The sequence below is a fragment of the Phyllobates terribilis genome, unplaced genomic scaffold, assembly GCF_046119375.1.
Source record: "Phyllobates terribilis strain yellow unplaced genomic scaffold, ASM4611937v1 Scaffold_12__6_contigs__length_324123572, whole genome shotgun sequence".
NCBI lineage: Eukaryota > Metazoa > Chordata > Amphibia > Anura > Dendrobatidae > Phyllobates > Phyllobates terribilis.
Window position 1 is genome coordinate 124,153,438 of NW_027362772.1, and position 27,030 is coordinate 124,180,467.

The window sequence follows — 27,030 nt, forward strand, 5'->3', positions numbered from 1 at the left end:
CACTGAGAACCCCGTACATGCAGGAGCAGAACACTGAGGACCCCGTACATGTATGACCCTCATCTATGGAAAAGAGAAGAGGGTGAGTATGAGTCCGGTAGACCCCTCTACTGTCTGACTGCTTCCGGCCTCCGTAAGCCACTCTCACCATAGAGTGGAAACAGAGAGAGAGACTACTTCCGTTTTCCGTACTTCTGTAGTCCTCCGACCATAGAGAGAAGGGGCGAGAAAGACCGCTCTGCTGTCTGACAACTTCCTTCCTCCGTGATTTCCCATAAGCCTCCGCGAGTTACGCTCCTCCTTCCTTTCCTCCCCGAGAAGCCGCTGGTGCTACAGACGCCATAATGGTGAGAAGCAGAGTTTGGTTGTTAATCCGCCTCCATCCCGTTGTTTGCGGCTGGTCTCTCCTGGTATTTCGGCGCCATGGGCCTCCTGTTACTGGCGGGCTGCGCTCCGGATCAGTATCGCACGGGAGGCAGAGGCTGACGTAGAGTAATACCGCTTATGTGGCGGCTGCTCCGCCGGCTGTGCTGTGAGCTGTGGGGCCGACGTGTGGCCATTGTGAGCGGACAGTGCTGCTGTCTGTGTCGCCGGTGCTGAGGGCACATGACGCCTCCGCTGCTTTGTGCCATCTCACCATGTGTCCTCTTACATGGGGCTGCATGTAGTGTCTGTCCTGGAGAGGCTCCAGTCAGTGATGTGCTGCCATGTTAGCCATCCCCTCCATTGTGTATGCAGGGCTATGATTGGGGGTGCAGTAAGGGGAAGCTGTTCCTGCAGCCTAGGACCGGCGGGGTACAGTAAGAGGGAGCTATATCTATTGCGTACAACTGTGGGGTACAGTAAGGGGGAGCTATATCTATGGCGTACGACTGGGGGGTACAGTAAGAGGGAGCTATATCTATTGCGTACAACTGTGGGGTACAGTAAGAGGGAGCTATATCTATTGCGTACAACTGTGGGGTACAGTAAGAGGGAGCTATATCTATTGCGTACAACTGTGGGGTACAGTAAGGGGGAACTATATCTATGGCGTACGACTGGGGGGTACAGTATGGGAGCTATATCTATTGCGTACAACTGTGGGGTACAGTAAGAGGGAGCTATATCTATTGCGTACAACTGTGGGGTACAGTATGGGAGCTATATCTATTGCGTACAACTGTGGGGTACAGTAAGAGGGAGCTATATCTATTGCGTACAACTGTGGGGTACAGTAAGGGGGAACTATATCTATGGCGTACGACTGTGGGGTACAGTAAGGGGGAACTATATCTATGGCGTACGACTGGGGGGTACAGTAAGAGGGAGCTATATCTATTGCGTACAACTGTGGGGTACAGTAAGAGGGAGCTATATCTATTGCGTACAACTGTGGGGTACAGTAAGGGGGAACTATATCTATGGCGTACGACTGGGGGGTACAGTAAGAGGGAGCTATATCTATGGCGTACGACTGGGGGGTACAGTAAGAGGGAGCTATATCTATGGCGTACAACTGTGGGGTACAGTAAGGGGGAGCTATATCTATTGCGTACAACTGTGGGGTACAGTAAGGGGGAACTATATCTATGGCGTACGACTGGGGGGTACAGTAAGAGGGAGCTATATCTATTGCGTACAACTGGGGGGTACAGTAAGGGGGAGCTATATCTTTGGCGTACGACTGGGGGGTACAGTAAGAGGGAGCTATATCTATGGCTTACGACTGGGGGGTACAGTAAACAGGAGCTATATCGATGGCGTACGACTGGGGGTACAGTAAGGGGGAGCTATATCTATGGCTTACGACTGGGGGGTACAGTAAGGGGGAGCTATAGCTATGGCTTACGACTGGGGGGTACAGTAAGGGGAGCTATAGCTATGGCTTACGACTGGGGGGTACAGTAAGGGGAGCTATATCTATGGCGTACGACTGGGGGATACAGTAAGGGGGAGCTATATCTATGGCGTACGACTGGGGGATACAGTAAGGGGGAGCTATATCTATGGCTTACGACTGGGGGGTACAGTAAGCGGGAGCTATATCTATGGCGTACGACTGGGGGGGTACAGTAAGGGGGAGCTATAGCTATGGCTTACGACTGGGGGGTACAGTAAGGGGAGCTATAGCTATGGCTTACGACTGGGGGGTACAGTAAGGGGAGCTATATCTATGGCGTACGACTGGGGGATACAGTAAGGGGGAGCTATATCTATGGCGTACGACTGGGGGATACAGTAAGGGGGAGCTATATCTATGGCTTACGACTGGGGGGTACAGTAAGCGGGAGCTATATCTATGGCGTACGACTGGGGGGGTACAGTAAGGGGGAGCTATAGCTATGGCTTACGACTGGGGGGTACAGTAAGGGGAGCTATAGCTATGGCTTACGACTGGGGGGTACAGTAAGGGGAGCTATATCTATGGCGTACGACTGGGGGATACAGTAAGGGGGAGCTATATCTATGGCGTACGACTGGGGGATACAGTAAGGGGGAGCTATATCTATGGCTTACGACTGGGGGGTACAGTAAGCGGGAGCTATATCTATGGCGTACGACTGGGGGGTACAGTAAGGGGGAGCTATATCTATGGCCTAGGACCGGCGGGGTACAGTATGGGAGCTATATCTATGGCGTACGACTGGGGGGTACAGTAAGGGGAGCTATTATCTATGGCCTAGGACCGGCGGGGTACATTAAGAGGGAGCTATATCTATGGCGTACGACTTGGGTTGCGGTAAGGGGGAGCTATATCTATGGCTTACGACTGGGGGGTACAGTAAGGGGGAGCTATATCTATGGCGTACGACTGGGGGGGTACAGTAAGGGGGAGCTATATCTATGGCGTACGACTGGGGTGTACAGTAAGAAGGAGCTATATCTTTGGCGTACGACTGGGGGTGCAGTAAGGGGGAGCTATATCTATGGCGTACGACTGGGGGGTACAGTAAGGGGGAGCTATATCTTTGGCGTACGACTGGGGGGTACAGTAAGAGGGAGCTATATCTATGGCGTACCACTGGGGGGTACAGTAAGGGGGAGCTATATCTATGGCGTACGACTGGGAGGTACAGTAAGAAGGAGCTATATCTATGGGGTACGACTGGGGGTGCTGTAAGGGGGAGCTATATCTATGGCGTGCGACTGGGGGTGCGGTAAGGGGGAGCTATATCTATGGCCTAGGACCGGCGGGAACAGTAAGAGGGAGCTATATCTTTGGTGTACGACTGGGGGTGCAGTAAGGGGGAGCTATATCTATGGCGTACGACTGGGGGGTACAGTAAGGGGGAGCTATATCTATGGCGTACGACTGGGGGGTACAGTAAGGGGGAGCTATATCTGTTAGGTGGATTCATAACTGGCTTAGTGATCGGACTCAAAGGGTGGTTGTAAATGGCTTCACATCCAGCTGGATGAATGTCTCAAGTGGGGTACCACAGGGCTCCGTCCTGGGACCTGTATTGTTCAACATCTTTATCAATGATTTAGATGAAGGAATTGAGGGTAAACTGATTAAATTTGCTGATGACACAAAGCTAGGAGGGATAGCTAATACTAGAGAAGAGAGAGAGAGGATTCAAAAAGACCTAAATAAACTGGAGCAGTGGGCAGCAACCAACAGAATGCTTTTTAACAGGGAAAAATGCAAAGTACTACATCTGGGCAATAAAAATGAAAAAAGCATATACAGAATGGGAGGAATAGAGCTAAGCAACAGTACATGTGAAAAAGACTTAGGTATACTAATAGATCATAGACTGAACATGAGTCAACAGTGTGATGCAGCAGCAAAAAAGGCAAATACAATTCTGGGATGTATTAACAGAAGCATACAGTCTAGATCACGTGAAGTCATTATCGGTCTTTACTCCTCTTTGGTCAGACCTCATCTGGAATACTGTGTACAGTTTTGGGCACCACATTTTAAAAAAGACATAGACAAACTGGAGCAAGTTCAGAGAAGAGCGACCAGAATGGTGACTGGTCTGCAAACCATGTCCTATGAGGAACGGTTGCAGGATTTGGGAATGTTTAGCTTGCAAAAAAGAAGACTGAGAGGAGACTTAATAGCTGTCTACAAATATGTCAAGGGCTGTCACATTGTAGAAGGATCATCTTTATTCTCATTTGCACAAGGAAAGACTAGAAGCAATGGGATGAAACTAAATGGGAGGAGACACAGATTAGATATTAGAAAAAACTTTTTGACAGTTAGGGTGATTAATGAGTGGAACAGGCTGCCACGAGAGGTGGTGAGTTCCCCTTCAATGGACGTCTTCAAACAGAGGCTGGACAGACATCTGTCTGAGATGATTTAGTGAATCCTGCTTTGAGCAGGGGGTTGGACCAGATGACCCAGGAGGTCCCTTCCAACTCTACCATTCTATGATTCTATGGCGTACGACTGGGGGGTACAGTAAGAAGGAGCTATATCTATGGGGTACGACTGGGGGTGCAGTAAGGGGGAGCTATATCTATGGCGTACGACTGGGGGTGCGGTAAGGGGGAGCTATATCTATGGCCTAGGACCGGCAGGAACAGTAAGAGGGAGCTATATCTTTGGTGTACGACTGGGGGTGCAGTAAGAGGGAGCTATATCTATGGCGTACGACGGGGGTACAGTAAGGGGGAGCTATATCTATGGCGTACGACTGGGGGGTACAGTAAGAAGGAGCTATATCTATGGCGTACGACTGGGGGTGCAGTAAGGGGGAGCTATATCTATGGCGTACGACTGGGGGGTACAGTAAGAAGGACCTATATCTATGGCGTACGACTGGGGGTGCGGTAAGGGGGAGCTATATCTATGGCCTAGGACCGGCGGGGTACAGTAAGGGGGAGCTATATCTATGGCGTACGACTGGGGGTGCAGTAAGGGGGAGCTATATCTATGGCCTAGGACCAGCGGGGTACAGTAAGATGGAGCTATATCTATGGCGTACGACTGGGGGGTACAGTAAGGGGGAGCTATATCTATGGCCTAGCAAAAAAGAAAGGGAGGCGGGCACCATTGGGTGTAATATACTTAGTAGAGATCAACCTGTTGCATGAAGAAACGTGCAAAAAAGAGAGAAGAAATGCAGCATAACGGGATCTCAATACAAAAAATAATTTTATTTTCATTATACAAGCGAGCCACAACACGGACGATTAAAAACAAGTAAAACCCACAAACAACATGTCAAATAGCCCAAAATCAGGCTAGGACACCTCCAAACCACCCTGCTGAAAAGGACATAGGAGAAAGAACAGTCACATAGGTATATGATAAATAATACATAAATATAACTACACCATTCCAAAAAGACATCTTAAGTGTTAATGCATGTATGTGAAAATACTGGTAAACTGCCAATGAAAAAAAGGTGCCAAATCCACTAATGGGAGAGTTGCACATGAAAAGGTTATATAACAAGCACAATACTGTTGCCCCCTAATTCAGAGGCCCTACAAACACTATGAAGATAAATGGCAATTGAAAGTTAGTATAATATGCCTGTCAGAAAAAATGCTGAAAACATGCATGCAACTAGTATACTCATGTGCACAGCAACAGCTGCCAGAGTAACGCAAGCACAGAATGAACAGAGTTCAAACAGTCATAGGTTTTTGGTCCAGCACAACTGATGGGCCGAGTAATGTGTACAATGCTGCGGAAAACTATGGGTCAGCTCCCCTCTGGCCTAAACTACAGTGCCAGAATGGCAAAACAACGGCCGACTACATAGCAGGTGAGGCCTCACTGGCCACTGTACTTGCATGACAAGCTTATTCTTTTCCTCTGCTACACAGGGTATAGATATCCGCCACAACAAGGACCGCAAGGTGCGGCGTAAGGAGCCCAAGAGTGAGGATATCTACCTGAGGCTTTTGGTTAAGGTCAGTACTGTGTGTTCTGCTGTCTCCCAGTACCTCATTCTGCAGAATTACATCACTTTCTTCTCATTTTTCAGCTCTACCGTTTCTTGGCTCGTCGTACTAACTCCAGCTTTAACAGAGTGGTCCTGAGGCGTCTGTTCATGAGCCGTACCAACAGGCCACCCCTTGCTCTGTCCCGCCTGGTAAGTATGTGGTTGTACTCCTCCCTCACTGGGATGTTCAGCCTGTGGGTGGCTCATTATGCGGAGCGCAGGGGGCATTCTGGCTGCCCACTCATGTAAGACTCCGCACTTTCTACCTGTGGGTGAATGTTACCAGAGATGTTTGACTGCATCTTGCCCCTCTTACGGCAGTAGCCACATATGGCCGGTCAGTGTGGTGTGTGTGCACGTAGGATCGGGCGTCCTGCATAGGCCGGTTTCTGGATTTAATGAGTAGGCGTTGATGGACTTGTCAATAGACAGCTATCACATTTCCACAGGAGAGGGGATAACTTGTTGTACAGTGGGGTCTGACCGCTGCTACCTGCACCAATCAGTAGAAAGGGGCACTTTTATTCTTGTTACAAAATGGAGCATCAGTTTGCATGTGTGACCACCATGCCATACGTTCCCTGGGGGGCTGCCTATTGCTGTGTCTGGCTCATTCTGGCACCCCTGTAGAAAATGAATGGAACAGTTGTCGGCCATACGCACTGCTGCTCCATTGTTTAATGAGTATAATAGTGCCCTGTCCTGATCGGGGCACCTCCCAGCGGTCAGGACAACCATGATTTTATACTTATGATGGATGATAACTTGTTTTCACTGGACAACCCCTCTAAAGCTACAACATGAAAGGTCTCATTATCCTGTCCTTACTGTCTTCTCACTGCCCAGGCTCCTTGTTGATGTAGTTTATACTGCTGCGCAATGACCTGTCGATAGTGATCACTTGCAGCTCCTGACATGGTGCTTCTGTGGATAATGTGATTATGCACCAGTGTGAACTGCAGCACTATCACATGTTTAACCCCTTCACAACATGTACGGCGCATGCCGTGCCCCTCCCCTTGTGCTGCGGGCTCCAGCGCTGGGCACATGTCACCTGATTCTTACAGCTGACATGTGCACACAACAGTCGCGGGTGGAATCGTGATCCACCCGTGGCTGTTAACTAGTTAAATGCCGCTACAAAAGTTAGCTGAAATAGCAAATAATATTTGTGTGTCATTCAAAAACCTAGAAAAGGACACATCAAATTCATAATAGGGTCTTTTTTTTTTACAAAGCATTGGCGAAACGCGTGTCGGATGTGAGGTGTGGTTCCCAGGGGGTCTGTATTTATTACTAACTTCATTGTATTTTGAGCTCATGTTTCTCGGCATATATGTTAACTTGTAGTACACTCTGTTACATACAGATCCTCTGAATATCCAGCTAGGGCATTATTGTCTTTTAGGCACTGTGCACTTTACTTATTTCTGCTTTTGCTCCCATTCTAAATTGTGGTATCTGTTATTAACATTTACACATTTCAGTTATGTTTTCTCCCACTGTGGTTATATTTGCTATGTTATGTGGACATGAGTCATCTTTTTATCTACTATTGATATTTACTTATACATCCCCCTATGTATGCCCCCTCTTTGGATTTTTTTTCTCCCCCCTTTTTCCCTTATCTTCTCATGTTTTTAACTTTATGATCTAATAAATTTTGAGATTTTATGATCCTATTATGAATTTGATGTGTCCTTTTCTAGGTTTTTGAATTTTTAGTTAAATGCCGCTGTCAAACTCTGACAGCAGCATTTAACTCGCGCTTCTGGGAAGCGCGTTGTTGGCTCCTCCCATCGGCGACTCCGTCACGTGATCGCGGGTCACTGATGGGTTGGCATGACAACCCGGGGTCTGGATGAGACCCTTGTGGTTGTCATAGCTGATCTGCTATGAGCGCCACCCAGTGGTCGGCGTTCATAGCAGATGAGCATTATATGTAACAGAGGCGATTGGACAATTACAGCTTCAAGTCTCCTAAGGAGACTATTGAAGCAAGTAAAAAGTAGAAAAAAAATGTTTTTAAAAAAAAGTTTACATCGCCCCCCTTCGCCCCTTTCAAAATAAAACAATAAAAAAATCAAATATACATATTTGTTATCGCCGTGTTCAGAATCGCCCGATCTATCAATATAAAAAAAAATTAATCTGATCGGTAAATGGCGTAACGATAAAAAAAATCTAAACGCCAGAATTACGTTTTTTTGTCACCGCAACATTGCAATAATGGGCAATCAAAAGATCGTATCTGAACCAAAATGGAATCAATAAAAATGTCAGCACGGTGCGCAAAAATAAGCCCTCACCCGGCCCCAGATCCCGAAAAATGGAGACACTACTGGTCTAGAAAAATGGAACCATTTTCTTTTCTTTTTTTTTTTTTTTAAACTTTGGATTTTTTTCACCACTCAAATAAAAAATAACCTATACATGTTTGGTGTCTACAAACTCGTAATGACCTGGAGAATAATAATGGCATTTTTTTTTAGCATTTAGTGAACGTGGTAAAAAAAAACAAAAAAACAATTGTGGAATTGCACTTTTTTTTGCAATTTCACCGCGCTTGGAATTTTTTCCTGCTTTCCATTACACGATATGGTAAAACCAGTGATGGCGTTCAAAAGTACAACTCGTCCCGCAAAAATGAAGCCCTCACGCGGTCATATTGACCAAAAAATAAAAAGGCTATGGCTCTGGGAACAAGAGGAGCAAAAAATGAAAATGGAAAAGGGTTGCGGCGTGAAGGGGTTAACAGGTTGTTTGTTTTTTTTTAAGCCCTGAAAACCCATTTTAATTTGATGTTTCCCAGGTAGACAGCAAATTTTGTAAGAAGCCTTTCTCGTCTGTACTTCTAGTTCACTAATACACCTTGATTACTCCCAGTGTCCTATTGTCTTCACCGACCGCAGCGTTTGGGCCGCCGCCACTCCGCAGGTCGCGTGGCTGCGGCGTTTGGGCCGCCGCCACTCCAATCTGTCTCCGGCGGTTTGTGACCTGCCCGGCTGCTCCACTGTTTGCTGGGTGAGTCAGAGGATACTCTTAAATACAGGTCTACAGCTTCATTCTGGCTCTTAGATTTGCATTGAGAGCTTGTAACGTTGCTTCTGACTTGCTGCCAGTCACGAGCTACTGTCAAAAGATGGCAGCAAAAAACTGGGAAGATGCTGAAACATGAGTATAAAACAGTGCAGGGGCTTAAAGCAGTAAAAAAAAAAAAAATGAAGTGGTGCTTTAAAAAAATTGAGAACCTGTCTGTATGAAGCAGTGATAACTGCAGTGTAATCTGAGGATAGGTTAGCACAGTGGATCAGTGGTTAGCACTGAAGCCTTGCAGCACTGGGGTCCTGGGTTCAAATCCCACCAAGGACAACATCTGCAAGGAGTTTGTATGTTCTCCCCGTGTTTGCGTGGGTTTCCTCTGGGTTCTCCGGTTTTCTCCCACACTTCAAAGACATACTGATACGGGATCTAAATTGTGAGCCCCAGTGGAGACTGTGCCAATAATGTCTGTAAACTGTCTGAAATGTAAAGCTCTGCTGAATATGTTGGTGCTGTAGAAATAATAAGATTATTATTCTATATCTCAACCATTAATGAATTCTATTTCCTTACAGATTCGCAAAATGAAGCTCTCTGGACGTGATGGCAAAACTGCCGTGGTGGTCGGCAGCATCACTGATGATGTCAGGATTCAGAATATCCCCAAACTGAAGGTACATTATTTCTGGACTAGGATGTTCTACTGTCTGACAGGTTACAGCTTGGTCAGTGTACCAATCCAAAAAACCCCAAATCGCCCATCTTCAGCAGCGGGAGCAGCAGGTGGCATTAGTGTAGTCTTGCAATGCTTCCCAGACTGGCAGTCACATGGCTCTTTGGCTTATATTTGTAGTGCCATTTTTGCTACAGACCTACAGGCATCTTTAAAGGGCATCTCAGGATTTACAATCCCACAGGTCTGCTGACTGTGCGAGATAGAGGTGCAGGCTGGTGGAAATAGACCTGTTTGTATTAGAAATGAACTTTCATTCTGGTCTTCCCTGCTCTTGGCATTAAGGGCTCCACATCCCTTCCTTCCTCTCTGCCCTTGAGAAACTGCTTTCTGACATGTACCATGTTGGTCAGGTGTATGGTGAGAGCTCAGGAACTGAACTCTGGTCACTATTATTATCCCTTAATTGCCCCCAGAATAGTGCAACTTTGGGAAAGGCTGCTGGCAGAGAGAATGCTATACATGCCCATTGATGCCCTGCGATCTTGTTCTCTATACATATATTATCTAGATAAATGGAGAGATAAAGAAAAAGGAGAAAAAGCAGCACAAGCAAACAAATTGTAGATGTGTGGGTGCCCGTTCACCAGGTAAACACCAAACCTTCTTACATATGAAAAAAAATGGTAGAAACAGCACTCCAAAATAGATGATTTATTAGCTCAGTAAGAGCTGTGGCAATGTTTCGGCTGAATACAGCCTTTTTCAAGCTTGAAAAAGGCTGTATTCAGCCGAAACGTTGCCACAGCTCTTACTGAGCTAATAAATCATCTATTTTGGAGTGCTGTTTCTACCATTTTTTTCATATGTAAGAAGGTTTGGTGTTTACCTGGTGAACGGGCACCCACACATCTACAATTTGTTTGCTTGTGCTGCTTTTTGTCTGTCCGTCTGTCTCATGCATGCTGTATATAGTACAAGCCATCAGACAATCACCGGTTCAAGTCCTCTGTAACTTGAAAGGTTTAAAAAAAAATAAAAAAAAAGTTGAATTGCGCACTTTTCCCCCATTAAATATTACTCAATACCAAGATGTCCATAAAAGTCCTATCTATCAAAATATAAAACTATTTAACTCGCACAATAAACGCTATAAAGTGTGAAATGTCAGAATTGCTTTCTCAGTTGATAAATCTCCAAAAAAAGCGATCAAAACATAGTATGTACCCCAAAATGTCATCAATCAAAACTTAAGTTCGCCACACAAAAAACACAGCTCCATCATGTGAAGGTAAAATATGTTAACACAAGCCCATTATTTCCTCTGATTTTACTTTTCTCGCATTTTTTTTTTTTTTGTAAATACAAATTTCTGATTTTTCTTTTAAACCAAGAAGAAGAAAAAAAAATATTGGGACTGCCCATTTTGGGCTACATATGAGATTTTGATGGCTTTTTATAGTATTTTAAGGTGGGAAATAATTCTGGTGGTTCAAATGATTTTTTTTTCCTTCTGGCATTTCAAGAGGTTGCCCACTAGTTTTTCATTGGTAACCTGTCCTTAGTCATCAATGTCTGGTTGGAGTCCGACACCCAGCACCCCCGCCGATCAGCTGTTCTCAGCGGCTAACCCGATCTGCTCGATTGCAAAGCTGCTCCGTCTTCTGATAGTGGTCGCGGCCGGGAACTGCACCTTACACCCCCCTCCCCCCATTCAAATCATTAGGAGGCGGATGTGCAATACACTGCTGCGACCACTATCAGAAGATGGAGCAGTTCTATCAGGCGGCAGCTGCCGACACCTATAACAGCTGGAGTGCCGGGTGTCAGCCCCTGAATGATCAGACATTGATGACCCATCCTAAGGAGAGTAGCACTTTATAGCGCTGTAGGATGCAAACATGAAATATGACATTTGAATTGCATTACTGCTCTAAAAAATAGGAATAATTGAGAATACTTAGCGCGTACATTGGCCAATTCATGTGTACCCGGCAGCCACGGTAAGGTGACTCTTGTTGCTGGAACCTATCTAGTCTGAATCCTCTTAGTAAGCACCTGTACACACCTGTTTTGGAAGGAACTGTCAGTCTTTTGATATTTCTATCCTAAGGATAGGTCACCAATGAAAAAGTAGTGGACAACCTCTTTAATGTATGGTTTCTACAATTATATATTATGATTGTACTTGCATATTTTAATTAATATATATATTATTGTACTTTTCAAAAAAAGAAAAGTCCCTTTTTAACCCCTTCACTATTCGGTGATTTTCAGTGGGGTTTTTTTTTACGGTCTTCAATAGTCCCCATAGGATACTTGAAGCTGCAATCATCCAGTCATCTGTGCTACACATAGCAGTGCTTCACGAACTTCTATGAAGATCAGCCATGAACCTGGCTGTCAACCCATCAGCGCCCCGCATTCACGGGACACTGGCGCTGATGGGTGGGATGAATGACGCGCTTCTGGCTGGTTGGATACCGCTGTCAGCCGCCCATGGCTGTTAGAGGCACTTGATGGCTGATTAAAAGTGTGGGGGAAGGTGCGGGCTTGGCGTGCAAGGACACTACCTGTGTCTTACATGTATATCAAAGGTGGTTAAGGGACTTGATCCTTCAGGAATTGAAATAAGGTGTCTTAGGAGGTTGAAGAATAATGTCTCACCAGGGCTTCGTTTTATTCCACCTAGGTTTGTGCTCTTCGAGTGACCAGTGGAGCCCGCAGCCGAATCCTCAAAGCAGGAGGACAAATCTTTACTTTCGACCAATTGGCACTCGCTGCCCCTAAAGGCCAGAACACTGTGCTCCTGTCAGGTACCTAAAGAAATGAGTTATTCATGTCAGTGGTTCAGTAAGGGCAGCTCTGCTCCTCAGATTGGGAGGCGGGCGCTGCACTTACACATGCCTCAATGCTTTGGACATTCTAGAAAAAGCCAAAACCATTAACCCAATTTCAACATCATTCATTAGTAAGGAATTCATGATCTAGCTGTTTCCACTTGTAAACTATACCCCAGATCTTCTGGGACATCCCTCTAATGACTGATGTTAAAATGAACACTACAAGCTAATCTGCTATTACCGCATCCCTCATACTTTCTACTTTTCTGCTGACTTTTATAGGAACCTGTTATACTAAACTATTCATGTCTTAGAAAAAACTATTCTGGAATTTCTACGAGTTGTTTTTTTTTTGCTTTTGTCGCCATTTTTCGAGACTGGAAATGTTTTCATTTTCAGGATACGAGGCTGTGTGAGGGCTTATTTTTTTGTGTCCTGAGATGGCATTTTTACTAATACCATTTAGAGTAGATACAATGTTATAATTGTCTTATATTGCAAACATAATTCTCCTAATTCTGGCCATTTGAGTGTTTTTTTCCCATTGCGCTGTTTACCAATTGGATTTCATATTGTGATGGAACTTTTACAAACACAACATTAGCAAATGTTTTATTTTTTTAATTGTTTTTTTTTTTCTCTTCTGAGTGGTGTTTTTTTAAAAAAAATAATAATAATAATAAAGTGCCACAAGCCAAATTCTTTTTTTTTTAGAGCCCTAGAACTATTTTCCATAGATGGAGCAGTTTGAGAGTTTGCTTCTGCTGGCATTCTTATGTAGTTTTGGGGTAGTTGTGTATTAATCACTTCTTTATTGCGTAGTTTTTATTTATAGGATACATTTTACCACACTGGTAAAATGATTGCATATCTTGATTGCACTTTTACAGATGTGGAAATAACAATTTTTTTTTTCCCTATTTTTAACTGGTCGTTAGTTTTATATACAGTCGCACAGTTTAAATGGCGTTCAGTGATTGATGGGCATTTAACGGGCTGTGTAACACAGCCGGCATCTGCATTGTGCAGAGCTACACTTGCAGCTGTTCCATGATGCAGTGGGGTAGTAAGGGGTTAACAAAACATTGTGCTAACTAAAATAAACTTTAAGTGGTTTCTGAGCTGTAATAGTGGACCTATTTCCTGGTGATGTGTGATTGTGTGTTGGTTTGTGGTCTCTCTCGGAGGCGGCTCCACCGCTCTCACCTGTTTCTTCTGGGGCCTCACCAGACATAACAGGGTGACGCCTGGGCCTTCTCATCAGTGGTGTAAGGTTACACCTATATAGAAAATACTGATAACATTACAATGAGGCACTTACTGGAGACTGCATCCAGAAGCAGCGCTGTGCAGCTCATAATCACCTCTGTGAATACTGACTGCTGCTGCGCCTCCCCTCCACTGGGGGCGCCACACTGGTGACACCAGACTTCGCTTGAGAAGTGCTGCCCTACAGAAAGGCTTTATAGATCAGGTTTACCCATTGGCAAGGAAGTGGTCCTCACGCTTTTGCTGCGACCGGTGCCTTGCTGACATACAATGGTGGATATACCGGGTATGTTGATCAGTGGTGGAAGCATTGAATGAATAATTTTCCAGGTCTTGCTACCGCTGAGTTCCTTATTATGGCAAGATATGAGCGTCTGATAAGTGTTCTCATTGTATTAAAGCCACCTTGTGATGCCATCCAGCCCATAATTTCTGTTACCAATGCTAAGAGTGAAGATGTGCGCAGCAGCTAAACGGAAAATCGCTGCCCATTTCTGTACCTGAACTGTATTACAAAGCAGTAATGATTCTTGTCATAACCAAAAAATGTATTTTGTTATTCATCTATATTAGGCCCACGTAAGGCACGTGAGGTGTACAGACACTTTGGAAAGGCTCCTGGTACCCCACACAGTCACACCAAGTAAGTGGACCCACCCGACTTGTCCTTTTATTGATGTTACCACTAAAGTGCCCTTTTGCATGAAGGGGTTGCACGCCCCCTCACATCAGGCTGGACAGCCGCTGAGGCTCAGACTGCTTTGGACATGTTGTAGCCTCATTTATAGAACATGCACCATACTTTGTTAGATAATTGCCTTGACTAGTAGTCCCATAAGCAGCAGTGTGTAGACCCGCACTGTCAGATTGGGCTGATGTGGAAGGGGCCGCATACCGCATGTACACACTGACTACAGAGGCTGTCTGCAATGACATTGAGGGTACCGGGCCAATAGTGCTAGAGATCTTCGTCCTCGGGCTGGTGGAGGAAGCTAGACTTCTTTTATGAAGGGCTCTACTTGTATACAATGGTTTACAGAAGGTTTGTGGAGTGTAAAATTAGGAACATGTAGGAGAAAGCCGCTGCTCAGAGAACTACACTGTAGTGACTGTCAAGTGCCTCCACCCTGTACGGCCTAACATCCCAGTGCCTAGTGTAACCCAGCGGCTGAGATCTGAGCCTACTGGGGATCATGGCTATTAATTTGTACACTTATCAGTCCCCCATACAGAAGTATTCTAACGTTGGGGTAGTGCACCACTCTGCATACATGGCTGTGTAGCTTGGCTTTGTTAGTGGCTGGTATATGCACTGGTATCGTTTTTTGTGCTTATAATTCTCTTTTCTTTCCCTCTAGGCCCTATGTTCGCTCTAAGGGTAGAAAGTTTGAACGTGCCAGAGGACGCAGAGCCAGCAGAGGTTACAAGAACTGAGCTCACTGTCCATGCTTTGTACACAATAAAGATATTATGTCTTTACAAACCAGTTTTTATTTGTGGTCTTTAATTGGTGAAAGCGTGACATAACTTAAGCGTGTAATAAAATGTGCCACTAATCCATAATGGCCTAGAGAAGATCTATCACTGAGTTTAACAATATGAACTACAAATATTAAATATATCTGGAGTCTGATGACGCTGGTACACTTAAAGGGGTTGTCCCATGAACAAAGTACATTTTAGTTTTTAGAATAAAAATAAGTTCCACAATTGGATATGTTAAAAAAAAAAATATGCATGTTCATGTCCCAAGATGATCTTGTATATGTGCCCCTGTGTGACAACTGTGTCGAACAGTGCAGGAACATGGTCGGATATACCACATCTCCTGCCCAGGTGAGGACGCTAAAGAGTATACAGACAGAATCAGCTGTGATCCTGTGTGCTCCTTTCTGTGAAGTAAAACAAGTTTTACTGGCAAGGAAATGTTTCTGTAAGGAGAAACGATCAGCTGCAATTCCCACTGTCCTGTCTGTATACTCTTGCATCATCCCCTGTTCAGGAAATGTGGTGTATCCAACCATTTTTTTTTTTTAACACGCCCCACTGTGGAACTTATTTTTATTCCATGATCTATTGATTTAAAATGTACTTTTGTTTTTGGGAAAACACCTTTTTTAAACTTGAATATTTCAGGATTGACAGCAGCACCCTACATACAAACGGGTATCCAGCCTATAATACTGGAAGAGAATTTTTTTTTATTTTTTTTAATCAAAACAGCAAATCAGGGGATCTGAAAATGATGGAACATTGTAGACTGATTTTATTACCTAAAGTTAACCTCCAGCATGTAAAAATAATTTTTCCCTAGGACGTGCCTCATGACAGCACGACAGGAGGTAGTCCTACTCATCCTCTAGGGACAGGAAACATGAGGTTAAAAGCCCTCACTTCACCTCACCCTCAGTGTTATTCCTGTCACTAGCAGGACAAGCATGCATGTGAAGAAATTACCTGGGAGATCGGAGGGGATCGATCTCTTCTCTTCCCTCTGTCAAGAGGTTCCAGGCGGATACCTTGCTGGATAGGGGTCCCTCAGCCATGTCAGTATAGCGGGATGTGGCTCCCGACTCCCCCGCTTCCCTCTGTGGAGGGCTCTCAGCGACATGCTGTTTCTGCCGGTCGAACTTCTGGCTTGCGCACAGGCGTGTGTTCCAGTGTGGAACGCATTTCCTGTCCGGATGTCTTCTGATGATGCACGTGCGTTCCAAGGTGCAACATAAGGAGATGTCGATGGGGGATGTCTCTAAGCACCTGGACAAGGTAAAACCCTATACAAGGATGCTTTCAGGTGTGTTCAGAGTGCACAGTCTGAAGATGGATACTAATCCTTCCCGTTTAGAGGCACCAGCCAAACAGTCCTTGGGCAGTGTAAGTGATCTCCATGACACAGCTAGATTGTTCTGTCCAGGACATAATGTTCGGGGGCCTGAGAACACAGAGTAATAGTGTGTTCCTAGTTAATGAACATATTAAAACAATGATCCTAGAGGAATGGAAAGCTATAGGAAAAAGACACCAAGGTTACTTACCGATAACCAGTTTTTCCTGAACCCATGACAGCACACCTTGAGAGGGGGATCCGCCCCACCAAGGACAGGAAACCGTCTGAAATAAAAGGGCGGTACCTCTCCCTCGCTTCAGTTGATTACAGAGCATTGAGAGGACCTCCAGAAAAGGTTAGACACATAACCAACACCTACAATATATATAATCACCAAAACAATGTGTGAGAAAGGGGGGGGGATGACGACTACGGGTGCTGTCATGGGTTCGGGAAAAACCGGCTACTGGTAAGTAACCTTGGTGTTTTCCCCTCACCCATGACGGCACACCTTGAGAGAATTTTGGAGAATATGAGCTCCCTAGGGAGGGACCACCGCCTGAAGTACCCTTCTCCCAAAGGTGAGGTCAGAGGTGATAGATCCAACCTATAGTGCTTGTAGAAGGTGGATGGTGCAGACCAAGTTGCAGCTTTACATATCTGGTCAATTGAGACGTCTGCTCTCTGCCCAGGAGGTCGCTACAGCTTTGGTGGAATGAGCTTTAAGGCTGTATGCCCACAATGCGTTTTTGGTGCTTATTTGCAGCGCGTAAACGCTCCAGAAACGCGTTGCATACCTTATACCATGACTTCCTATGACATTCTGCAAGTTCTGTGCACATGGTCAGGATTTTTTCTGCGCAGATTTTACTCGCAGAAAAAATACGGACATGACCAATTCTTGTGCATTTCTGCATGCGTATTTGCCTATACAATGCATTGGAAAAACGCATGGCAAATACGCATGTAAAAACCGCTTTCGTTTTTCTGCCAAGGAGATGCAGAAATGCTCAGGAAAATTTCTGCTTCATTTCTGCATCGTGGGCACTAAGCCTAATACCGTCCAGTGCCGGAACACCTGTAGATATGTAAGCTAGACAAATGGCCTCCCTAAGCCACCTAGGAATAGTTCCCTTTGACACCCTGTGATCTTTCCTACTCCCCTGAAAGGCCAGAAACAAGGAGTGGTCCTTCCTCCACTGACTAGTCCTGTCTATGTACTGCAGTAAAGCCCTTCTAACATCTAGATTGTGGAATCTAACCTCCCCGGGTTTTTTTGGGTTACTGCAGAATGAGGGAAGCACAATCTCTTGATTACAGTGGAATCTGGAAACTACTTTCCGAAGGTATGCTGTATCTGTACGTAGGACGACCCGGTCATCATGAATTTGGGTGTATGGGGGATCGACAGAAAGGGCCTGCAGGTCACTCACCCTACGGGCTGATGTTATGGCCACTAGGAGAATGGTTTTGAGGGTGAGGAACTTTGGAGAGAGAACCTGCAGGGGTTCAAATGGGTCGCCAGAGAGTGCGTTTAAAACCAAATTCAAGTCCCAGGGAGGAACTCGGAGCCCCCGAACTGGCTTAGCTCTGGAACAGGATTTAATGAATCTAGAGACCCACCCTTTCCCCGCCAGGTTGCAATTATAGAGCGCCCCTAGGGCGGACACCTGAACTTTAACCAGTTTGCAACCTATGACGTCTTAGTACGTCATAGGGCTCCTCCCCCGGTTCAGTGAGGGCTCCGGCGGTGAGCCCGCACTGAACCGAGCACATGTCAGCTGATTCTTACAGCTGACATGTGCCCGCAACAGCCGCGGGTGGAATCGCGATCCACCCGCGGCTGTTAACCTGTTAAATGCCGCTGTCAATCTCCGACAGCGGCATTTAACGCGCGCTTCCGGGAAGCGCGTCCTAACCCCCGCCCACCGGCGACCCCATCACGTGATCGCGGGTCACCGATGGGTGGGCATGACAACCCAGGGTCTGTAGCAGACGCCTGTGGTTGTCATGATCTGGTCGCTATGAGCGCCACCTAGTGGTCGGCGCTCATAGCACAGGACCAATTCTGCTATATGCAGGGGATCTGCTCATCCCCTGTATGTAGCAGAGACGATCGGACAATTGCTGCTTCTAGTCTCCTATGGAGACTATTGAAGCATGCAAAAAGTAAAAAAAAAAAAAAAAGTTTTTAAAAATATTAAAAAAATATAAATGTTTAAATCACCCCCTTTTCACCCCATTCAAAATAAAATATATATAAAAAAAAACCCTACATACACATATTTGGTATCGCCGCGTTCAGAATCGCCCGATCTATCAATATAAAAAAAGAATTAATCCGAATGATAAACGGCGTAACGAGAAAACAATTCTAAACGCCAGAATTACGTTTTTTGGTCGACGCAAAATTGCAATAAAATGCAATAATGGGTGATCAAAACATCGGATCTACCCCAAAATGCTATGAATAAAAACATCAGTCCGGCGCGCTAAAAATAAGCCCTCACTCAGCCCCAGATTCCGAAAAATGGAGACGCTACAGGTCTTAGAAAATGGCTCTTTTTTTTTTGGACCAAATTTTGGAATTTTTTTTCACCACTTAAATATAAAATAACCTATACATGTTTGGTGTCTACGAACTCGTAATGACCTGGAGAATAAGAATGGCAGGTCAGTTTTAGCATTCAGTGAACGTGGTAAAATAAATAAATAAAAAACAACTGTGGTATTGCACTTTTTTTGCAATTTTACCACACTTGGAATTTTTTTACCGTTTTCCAGTACACAATATGGTAAAACCAGTGATGGCGTTGAAAAGTACAACTCGTTCCGCAAAAAATAAGCCCTCACATGGCCATATTGACCAAAAAATAAAAACACTATGGCTCTGGGAACAAGGGGAGCAAAAAACGAAACGCAAAAACGGAAAAAACTCTGGTCCTTAAGGGGTTAAGTGTTCCCGTAGCTAACCCCAGGTCACGTCCCTTCTGTGAAAACTCTAGGACGTCTTTAATTGGAGGTTTATCCGACAATGGGGAGTCAATAAAATCCAGGAATTTTCCCCAGATTCTGCTATAAATCTTAGTTGTTATGGGCTTCCTACTACCCAATAGGGTGGAAACTAGGCCTGGTGAAAACCCCCTATTCCTCAGTAACATTCTCCCATATTCCAAGCCGCCAGATGGAAACCTTTGGCTTGGGCATGGAACATGGGCCCCTGGATGAGACGGTCCGGCCTGTCTGGCAGAACCCAAGGATCTGAGACCGACATTAGATCAAGCAGGGAGAGCCAGGGTCTTTTTGGCCAAAAGGGGGCTATCAGAATTATCCTTGCCCCCTCCTCCTGAATGTTCCTCACAACTGCCCCAAAATTAAAGTGGAAAAACACACTACAGCCTGATCCAACTTTGATGTAATGTCCTTAAAACAAGTCAAAATGAGACTCAGTATTGTGTGTGGCCTCCGTGTGCCTATATGACCTCCCTACAACACCTGGGCATGCTCCTGATGAGGTTGCAGATGGTCTCCCGTGGGATCTCCTCCCAGACCTGGACTAAAGCATCCGCCAGCTCCTGGACAGTCTGTGGAGCAACGTGACGGTGGATGGAGCGAGACATGATGTCCCAGATGTGCTCAATCGGATTCAGGTCTGAGGAATGGGCAGGCCAGTCCATAGCTTCAATGCCTTCATCTTGCAGGAACTGCTGACACACTCCAGCCACATGAGGTCTGGCATTATCCTGTATTAGGAGGAACCCAGGGCCAACCGCACCAGCATATGGTCTCACAAGGGGTCTGAGGATCTCATCTCGGTACCTAATGGCAGTCAGGTTACCTCTGGCAAGCACATGGAGGGCTGTGTGGCCCTCCAAAGAAATGCCACCCCACACCATTACTGACCCACTGCCAAACCGGTCATGCTGAAGGATGTTGCAGGCAGCAGATCGCTCTCCATGGCGTCTCCAGACTCTGTCACATGTGCTCAGTGTGAACCTGCTTTCATCTTTGAAGAGCACAGGGCACCAGTGGCGACTTTGCCAATCCTGGTGTTCTGTGGCAAATGCCAAGCGTCCTGCATGGTGTTGGGCTGTTAGCACAACCCCCATCTGTGGAGGTCGGGCCCTCATATCACCCTCATGGAGTCGGTTTCTAACCGTTTGTGCAGACACATTCACATTTGTGGCCTGCTGGCGGTCATTTTGCAGGGCTCTGGCAGTGTTCCTCGTTGCACAAAGGAGGAGGTAACGGTCCTGCTGCTGGGTTGTTGCCCTCCTATGGCTCCCTCCACATCTCCTGGTATCTGCTCCTTGCTCTGGATACTGTCCTGTCAGACACAGCTACCCTTCTTGCCACAGCTCGCACTGATGTGCCATCCTGGATGAACTGCACTACCTGAGCAACTTCTGTGGGTTGTACTGTAGAGACCGCCTCATGCTACTGTACCTCTAAGGGTGAGAGCAATGGCAAAATGAAAAAGTGACCAAAACAACAGCCAAAAAGAATGAGAACAGAGAAATAGTCTGTGGTCACCACCTGCAGAACCATTCCTTTATAGGGGGTATCTTGCTAATTGCCTATGATTTCTACTAGTTGTCTGTTCCATTTGCACAACAGCAAGAGAAATTGATTCACAATCAGTGTTGCTTCATAACTGGACAGGTAGATTTCACAGAAGTGTTATTGACTTGGAGTTACATTGTGTCGTTTAAGTGTTCCCTTTATTTTTTTGAGCAGTGTATAAGCCACTGTCGTCCGATTGTCGGATCTGATTTGGACATGGCGAAACTGTATGTGGGGAAGGAAGCCTATCAGGGATTTCTCCACTGCCAAAAGCTCTTTTAGGTTCGATGATGTCCCTCTATCGTGACATAGCCAGAGCCCCTGAACCGAGAGATCTGTTAGATGACCCCCCCAGCCAGAGCCACTTGCATCTGTTGTAATTGTATGGTCGACTGATCTGGACCACTGCAAGCCTGAGGTCAGATTCTCCCTGTTTGTCCACCATGAGAGGGAGTCTACCGTCTCTAGGGAAAGAGATATTCCTCTTTCTAGATGTTCGTTGAATGATTTTTGCGCTGACAGGACCTCCCACTGAAGAAGCCTCATATGACCTTGGGCCCATTTGACTGCTGGGAGACAGGACATCATGGAGCCAGTAGGGACATTGCTCCTCTCAGGGACATCACTGGAGACTCTATGGCCCTTGAGACGAAGCTGATTATTTTGCAAACCTTGTCCTCTGGGAGGAAGCAGGTTTGGAGTTGGGAATTTAGGGTCAAGCCCAGAAAGATCTGAGTCCTTGAGCGGGATAGTTTTGATTTTTGAATATTTATCAACCATCCTAGCTGATGTAAGGCTGTCCTGACCTCTAAAAGTTGAGAGGAACAGTGGTCTTCTGATTTCCCTATTACCAGAAAGTCGTCTAAGTAGGGAACAATCACCTCGTTTTTGATTCGGAGAAAAGCTGTCACCTCCGCTATAACCTTTGTAAACACTCGGTGCTATCGAGAGTCCAAAGGGTAGGGCAGTAAATTGGAAATGCCTCAATTCCCCTTGGATGAATAGGGCTACCCTTAGGTACTTCTGGTAGTCTGGATGGATTGGGACGTGAATAATAGGCATCTTTTAGGTCGATAACTGCAACGAAAAAATTGTTATAGGAGTTTTACTGCAGAGTTCACTGATTCCATCTTGAAAGTCTGGTTCACTATCAGCTGATTTAGACTTTTGAGGTTGATAATGGTCCTTAAAGGACTCATTTGTTTTTTTTTATCACAAATAGGGGGGGATAAAATCCCCTTCCCCTTTGTGAATTCGAACTCCGTGAAGAACCTGCTTGTTGACTAAATCTAGCACCTCCGACTCTATGGCTATCTGCTCCTCCCTGGACTTCCTCCTGGGGGTGATCACGAAGGTTCGGTGAGGGATTTGACTGAAGCGTATCTTTAGGCCATTCTTTATGATACTCAACACCCAGGGATTTGAAGTAATGGCTTCTCAAGCTGGGATAAAATGGGAAAGCCTTCCCCCGACCTCTAGCCCTGCCTCATTGGGAAGATTTTTGGGGTATTGGAGGATGGCCCCCCAAACGTAACCAGAGTCTTTTTTTAGATCTGGGCTCCCATCTTTTCCTTTCTCCAAGAGGGCGACCCCGGTTAAATCTTTTCCTCCGAAAGTAGGACCTTTTCGTGTCCCCCGTGAACCCTGGGAAACCTCTCTTCCTGTCGCCAGCCTTCTCCAAAAGTTTTTGGCCAAACAAGAATTTACCATCACAAGGAAGGAAACATAGTTTATGTTTAGACTGCAGGTCTCCTGGGCAACCCTTGAGCCACAGGGCTCATCTGGCAGCGAGTTTAATCGAATCCACTGAGCAGTCAGCAAGGAAAGCGGACGCTGCCTGTAGTAAAGGTAGATTGGAGAGGATTTCATCTCTGGCTATCTTTTTATCCTTGAGCTGGTCTTCTAATTGTTGAAGCCACACCATGAGTGACCTAGCAACCCAAGTGCCTGCTACCGCTGGTTTCAGGCCCCCTGTCGCCGCTTCCCAAGTGTGACGCAGGAAGGAGTCTGCCTTCTTATCTAGAGCATCCTTTAGACTGGCTGAATCTTCCAGGGGTAGGGACGATTTTTTGGATGATCGGGCGACAGACCCATCAACTTTAGGAATTTTATCCCAGGACCCAGAGACACTATTCTCGAAGGGGTATCTTCTTTTGGAGGATGAGGGCAACACTCCCGATTTCTCAGGCTTCCTCCATTCCCGGTCTATAAAGGTCTGAATTTTAGGATTCACTGGAAAGGAGCGTCTCTTTTTTTCCTCCAGGCCTGCGAACATAATGTCTTCCAGGGACCTGGCTGCCTTCCTTCTCCTCCCTCAACCCCATGGTTGATCTGACAGCTCTGACCAACTTGTCCGTGCCCTCAATAGGGAAACAGGGCCTATCACTGTCTGATGAAGAGGAAGATGATGAATCACTGAGGCATGGATCCTCCGACTGGAAGGATGAATCATAGTCGGAGGAGATATCCTTATGGGATCTCTTTTTCCCCTTAAGTAAGCCTTTTAGGGAATCTTGAACCTCTGTACGGATTATGGATCTCAAATTAGAAGCAAAATCCGGTGTGCTCACCGCTATGGTTTGGTTAATACAGCTAGCACAAAGCTGTTTCTGCCAATCTATGGAAAGGGGGACTTGGCATAAGGCGCAAACCCTGTGCTTCTGTTTGGCGCTACTCTTCTTAGGTTCCTAAGGAATGAAGCTCATAACTTTCCATTACTATTAAGTGACATTCATGAAGATCACTCACCCCTGAAGTCACAAAAGGGTACCAGATTTGGAGGCTGTGGCGGGACATAAGATGAATCCCTTCTGGATGGCCCTGAAGCATCCGACACCTTACTTCTCCTGCAGCCGCTACGGTTACTGGAGCGGCTGTCCGTGTGAGAGGCGTCCAACTGCTTCTTTCGCTGGCGTTGCTGAGGTGGAGGGGTCAGCTGCTGCTGCTCCTGGCTGTCCTGGTCTGCCATAGCTGCTATACCACAAGCACGAGTCAAGGCAGCGTTTACCAGGACAAACCCCCCCCCACCTAAAATATGGCACATCCGGAACCTCCTCCGGTTCAGGTGTCCTCTCCCCTCCTGACGCCCGCCGGCCAAGGTTTCAAAAGCTGGCCGGCAAACGCTTACAGGGCGCCGCCATGATGGATCCGGGTGCCTCCCCACCGACGTCATCGGGCACGCCTCTCCCAGCGTGCGCCGTGACGTCAGGCGCGTCACAACCGGAAGACACCCCTAACACCGTGCGGCCAGCCAGGAGCCTGCGGCAGGGAGAGGACAGCGCAGCGGTCTGCTGGGAGCCGGAGCCCTCCTCACCGCTTGCGCACGATCGGACACGGCTCCAGGGAACCGCGGACGGCGCTTCTGGAACCTGGAACCCGGTGCACAGGCTGGCGTCCGCTCTTCCACACCGGAAAAGGCCCAGGTAAGTACGAACATCTTTCAGACAGGTTACCATCAAGGATTATACAACAACCCATTCGGATCACAAACATCATGGTTAGAGGTTCAAAAGTGGGAACAGTGCCCCTTTTTTCCCCCAAAAACAACTCCATATACATGTCATAATTTATAACAAAGAGAAAATGGAGCCTTCAATATCTTAGAACGATTATTCAAATTTTATTGCATATAAAGATTAAAATCAGTAACAAAAAACACCCATATAACATTTATGCACAAAGATGTGATCAACAAAGACCTCAAGCTGTGAGTAGCCAGTGGCGCCAATTACAATGTGGTATCATGAATAGTGACTATGCCACAAGGGCATTCTTATACATAGTACATACTGATAGTATCTAATGAATCCATAAGTTAAAACCCTGAGCCATAGGGAAGGTATAGTACCTAGTACATCTTGGTAGTTGTCAATAGGCTCAAGGGAGAATACATATTAAATAATTGGACTCATGAACATACCCAGCAGTTGGAGATGGACGCCAATGGGACCGTCAGCCTGGTGAGAAGATTCCCCACGTCCCCCTCGTTCTAAGATATTGAAGGCTCAATTTTTCTCTGTTATAAATTAGGTTCCCATCAAGGACAGGAAACCAACTGAAGCGAGGGAGAGGTACCGCCCTTTTATTTCAGACGGTTTCCTGTCCTTGGTGGGGCGGATCCCTCTCTCAAGGTGTGCTGTCATGGGTGAGGGGAAAACTGATCATTCCCAGAGATTTTAAGGCTTGTCTCCCCTTTGATCCTGAGAAAGTCGAGGTTTGCGAAGAAATCCCAAAAATTGACATTCCCATCAAAGTGGCGAAGAATCAATACCCATTGAGGATTCATCCTGTTCCATGATGCTATGGATAGGAAGGTGGAAGGGTTACTAAAGAGAAGCTGGGAGTTATCAGCTGCCATTATCAGCGTCGCCACCTCGGTAGCTAGGTCCATGTGCCTTTGGATTGACGAGTTGACAGACCAGTTAAAATCCAACACTGCGAAAGAGTTATGCTAGATTCCCTATGTTAAAAACGGCTACACAATTTATGGCGGATGCCTCAGCAGAATCTGTGAGATTTGCGGCCAGAAGCAATGTGTTATCCAATTCAACGAGACAGGCCATCTGGCTAAAAAAGTGGTCTGGGGGACAGTCATTCAAAAAACAAACTCTGTTCCATTCCGTTCTTAAGCACACTTCTTCGGTCCCATTTTAGATGAGATTCTAGAGAGGGCCTCCTATGACAAAAAAGGTTTCCTTGAAGAAGAATCTAAAAAAATACCATTCCTTTCGTAGACCCTGTCAGTCCCAGAGACAGGATTACAAGGGGAAGGATGAAATGGGAAGATCGAGGTACCCTAAGGGAGGTAAGAGTAGATCCACTCAGCTTTCATCCAGCCCATCAGGGAGACCCTAACGCCAGGGAAGTTTGGGGGGAGACTTCGGTTTTTTTCTGGAAGTTGGCAAAGGCAGAGAACCAGTGGATTCTGCGGACCATAGGGGAAGGTTACAGGATAGACTTTTCCCCATCTCCCCCCACAAGAGTATCGCTTCACCAAACCGCAATCCCTTTCCGCCTCAGGAAGGCTCTGGAAAGATATCAGGGACCTTCTTGGATCAGGGGCAGTCAGTCCAGTACCACTCTGAGATGGGTCAGAGTCACTGTTCCTTCCTTTTCTCCATAAAAAAAGCCTTCAGTCAAATACCGTACCATTATAAATCTAAAACCCCTAAATAAACGGGTCAGATTAAAAATGGAGACAATTACATCAAGAATTATATTGCTCGGGAGGAACTCTGTAATGTGCACATTAGATTTGAGAGATGTACAGTACAGACCAAAAGTTTGGACACACCTTCTCATTTAAAGATTTTTCTGTATTTTCATGACTATGAAAATTGTACATTCACACTCAAGGCATCAAAACTATGAATTAACACATGTGGAATTATATACTTAACAAAAAAGTGTGAAACAACTGAAAATGTGTCTTATATTCTAGGTTCTTCAAAGTAGCCAACTTTTGCTTTGATGACTGCTTTGCACACTCTTGGCATTCTCTTGATGAGCTTCAAGAGGTAGTCACCGGAAATGGTCTTCCAACAATCTTGAAGGAGTTCCCAGAGATGCTTAGCACTTGTTGGCCCTTTTGCCTTCAATCTGCGGTCCAGCTCACCCCAAACCATCTCGATTGGGTTCAGGTCTGGTGACTGTGGACCCAATATATGTACTGTATATTACCATTTGCCCATCCATTAACAATTTCTGAGATTTGCACTGGAACATCAGGGAATAATCCATCAGTTCCGTTGCCTACCGTTCAGCCTGTCCTCAGCACCTATTATCTTCACAAAGATAATGACAGAGGTGGCGGCCTTGAGGAAGAAAGGAATTATTGTATTCCCATACCTGGACGATCTCCTCTTAGTGGCAGATTCAACAGTCCACCTCAATCAACAGCTTGACCAAACTATCCGC

At 45.9% G+C, this 27,030-nt stretch overlaps 1 protein-coding gene across 1 annotated transcript; it reads left to right on the forward strand.

The window, feature by feature from the left end:
• Positions 1-219: 219 nt before the first annotated feature.
• On the forward strand, positions 220-15,207 carry RPL18 (ribosomal protein L18). The gene is made up of 7 exons (XM_073656251.1): positions 220-347; positions 5,779-5,865; positions 5,940-6,047; positions 9,515-9,613; positions 12,305-12,428; positions 14,298-14,367; positions 15,083-15,207. Exons 1-7 carry the CDS (start codon positions 345-347, stop codon positions 15,156-15,158), a joined length of 567 nt encoding a protein of 188 aa, XP_073512352.1. The 5' UTR covers positions 220-344; the 3' UTR covers positions 15,159-15,207.
• The last annotated feature ends 11,823 nt before the right edge of the window (positions 15,208-27,030 follow it).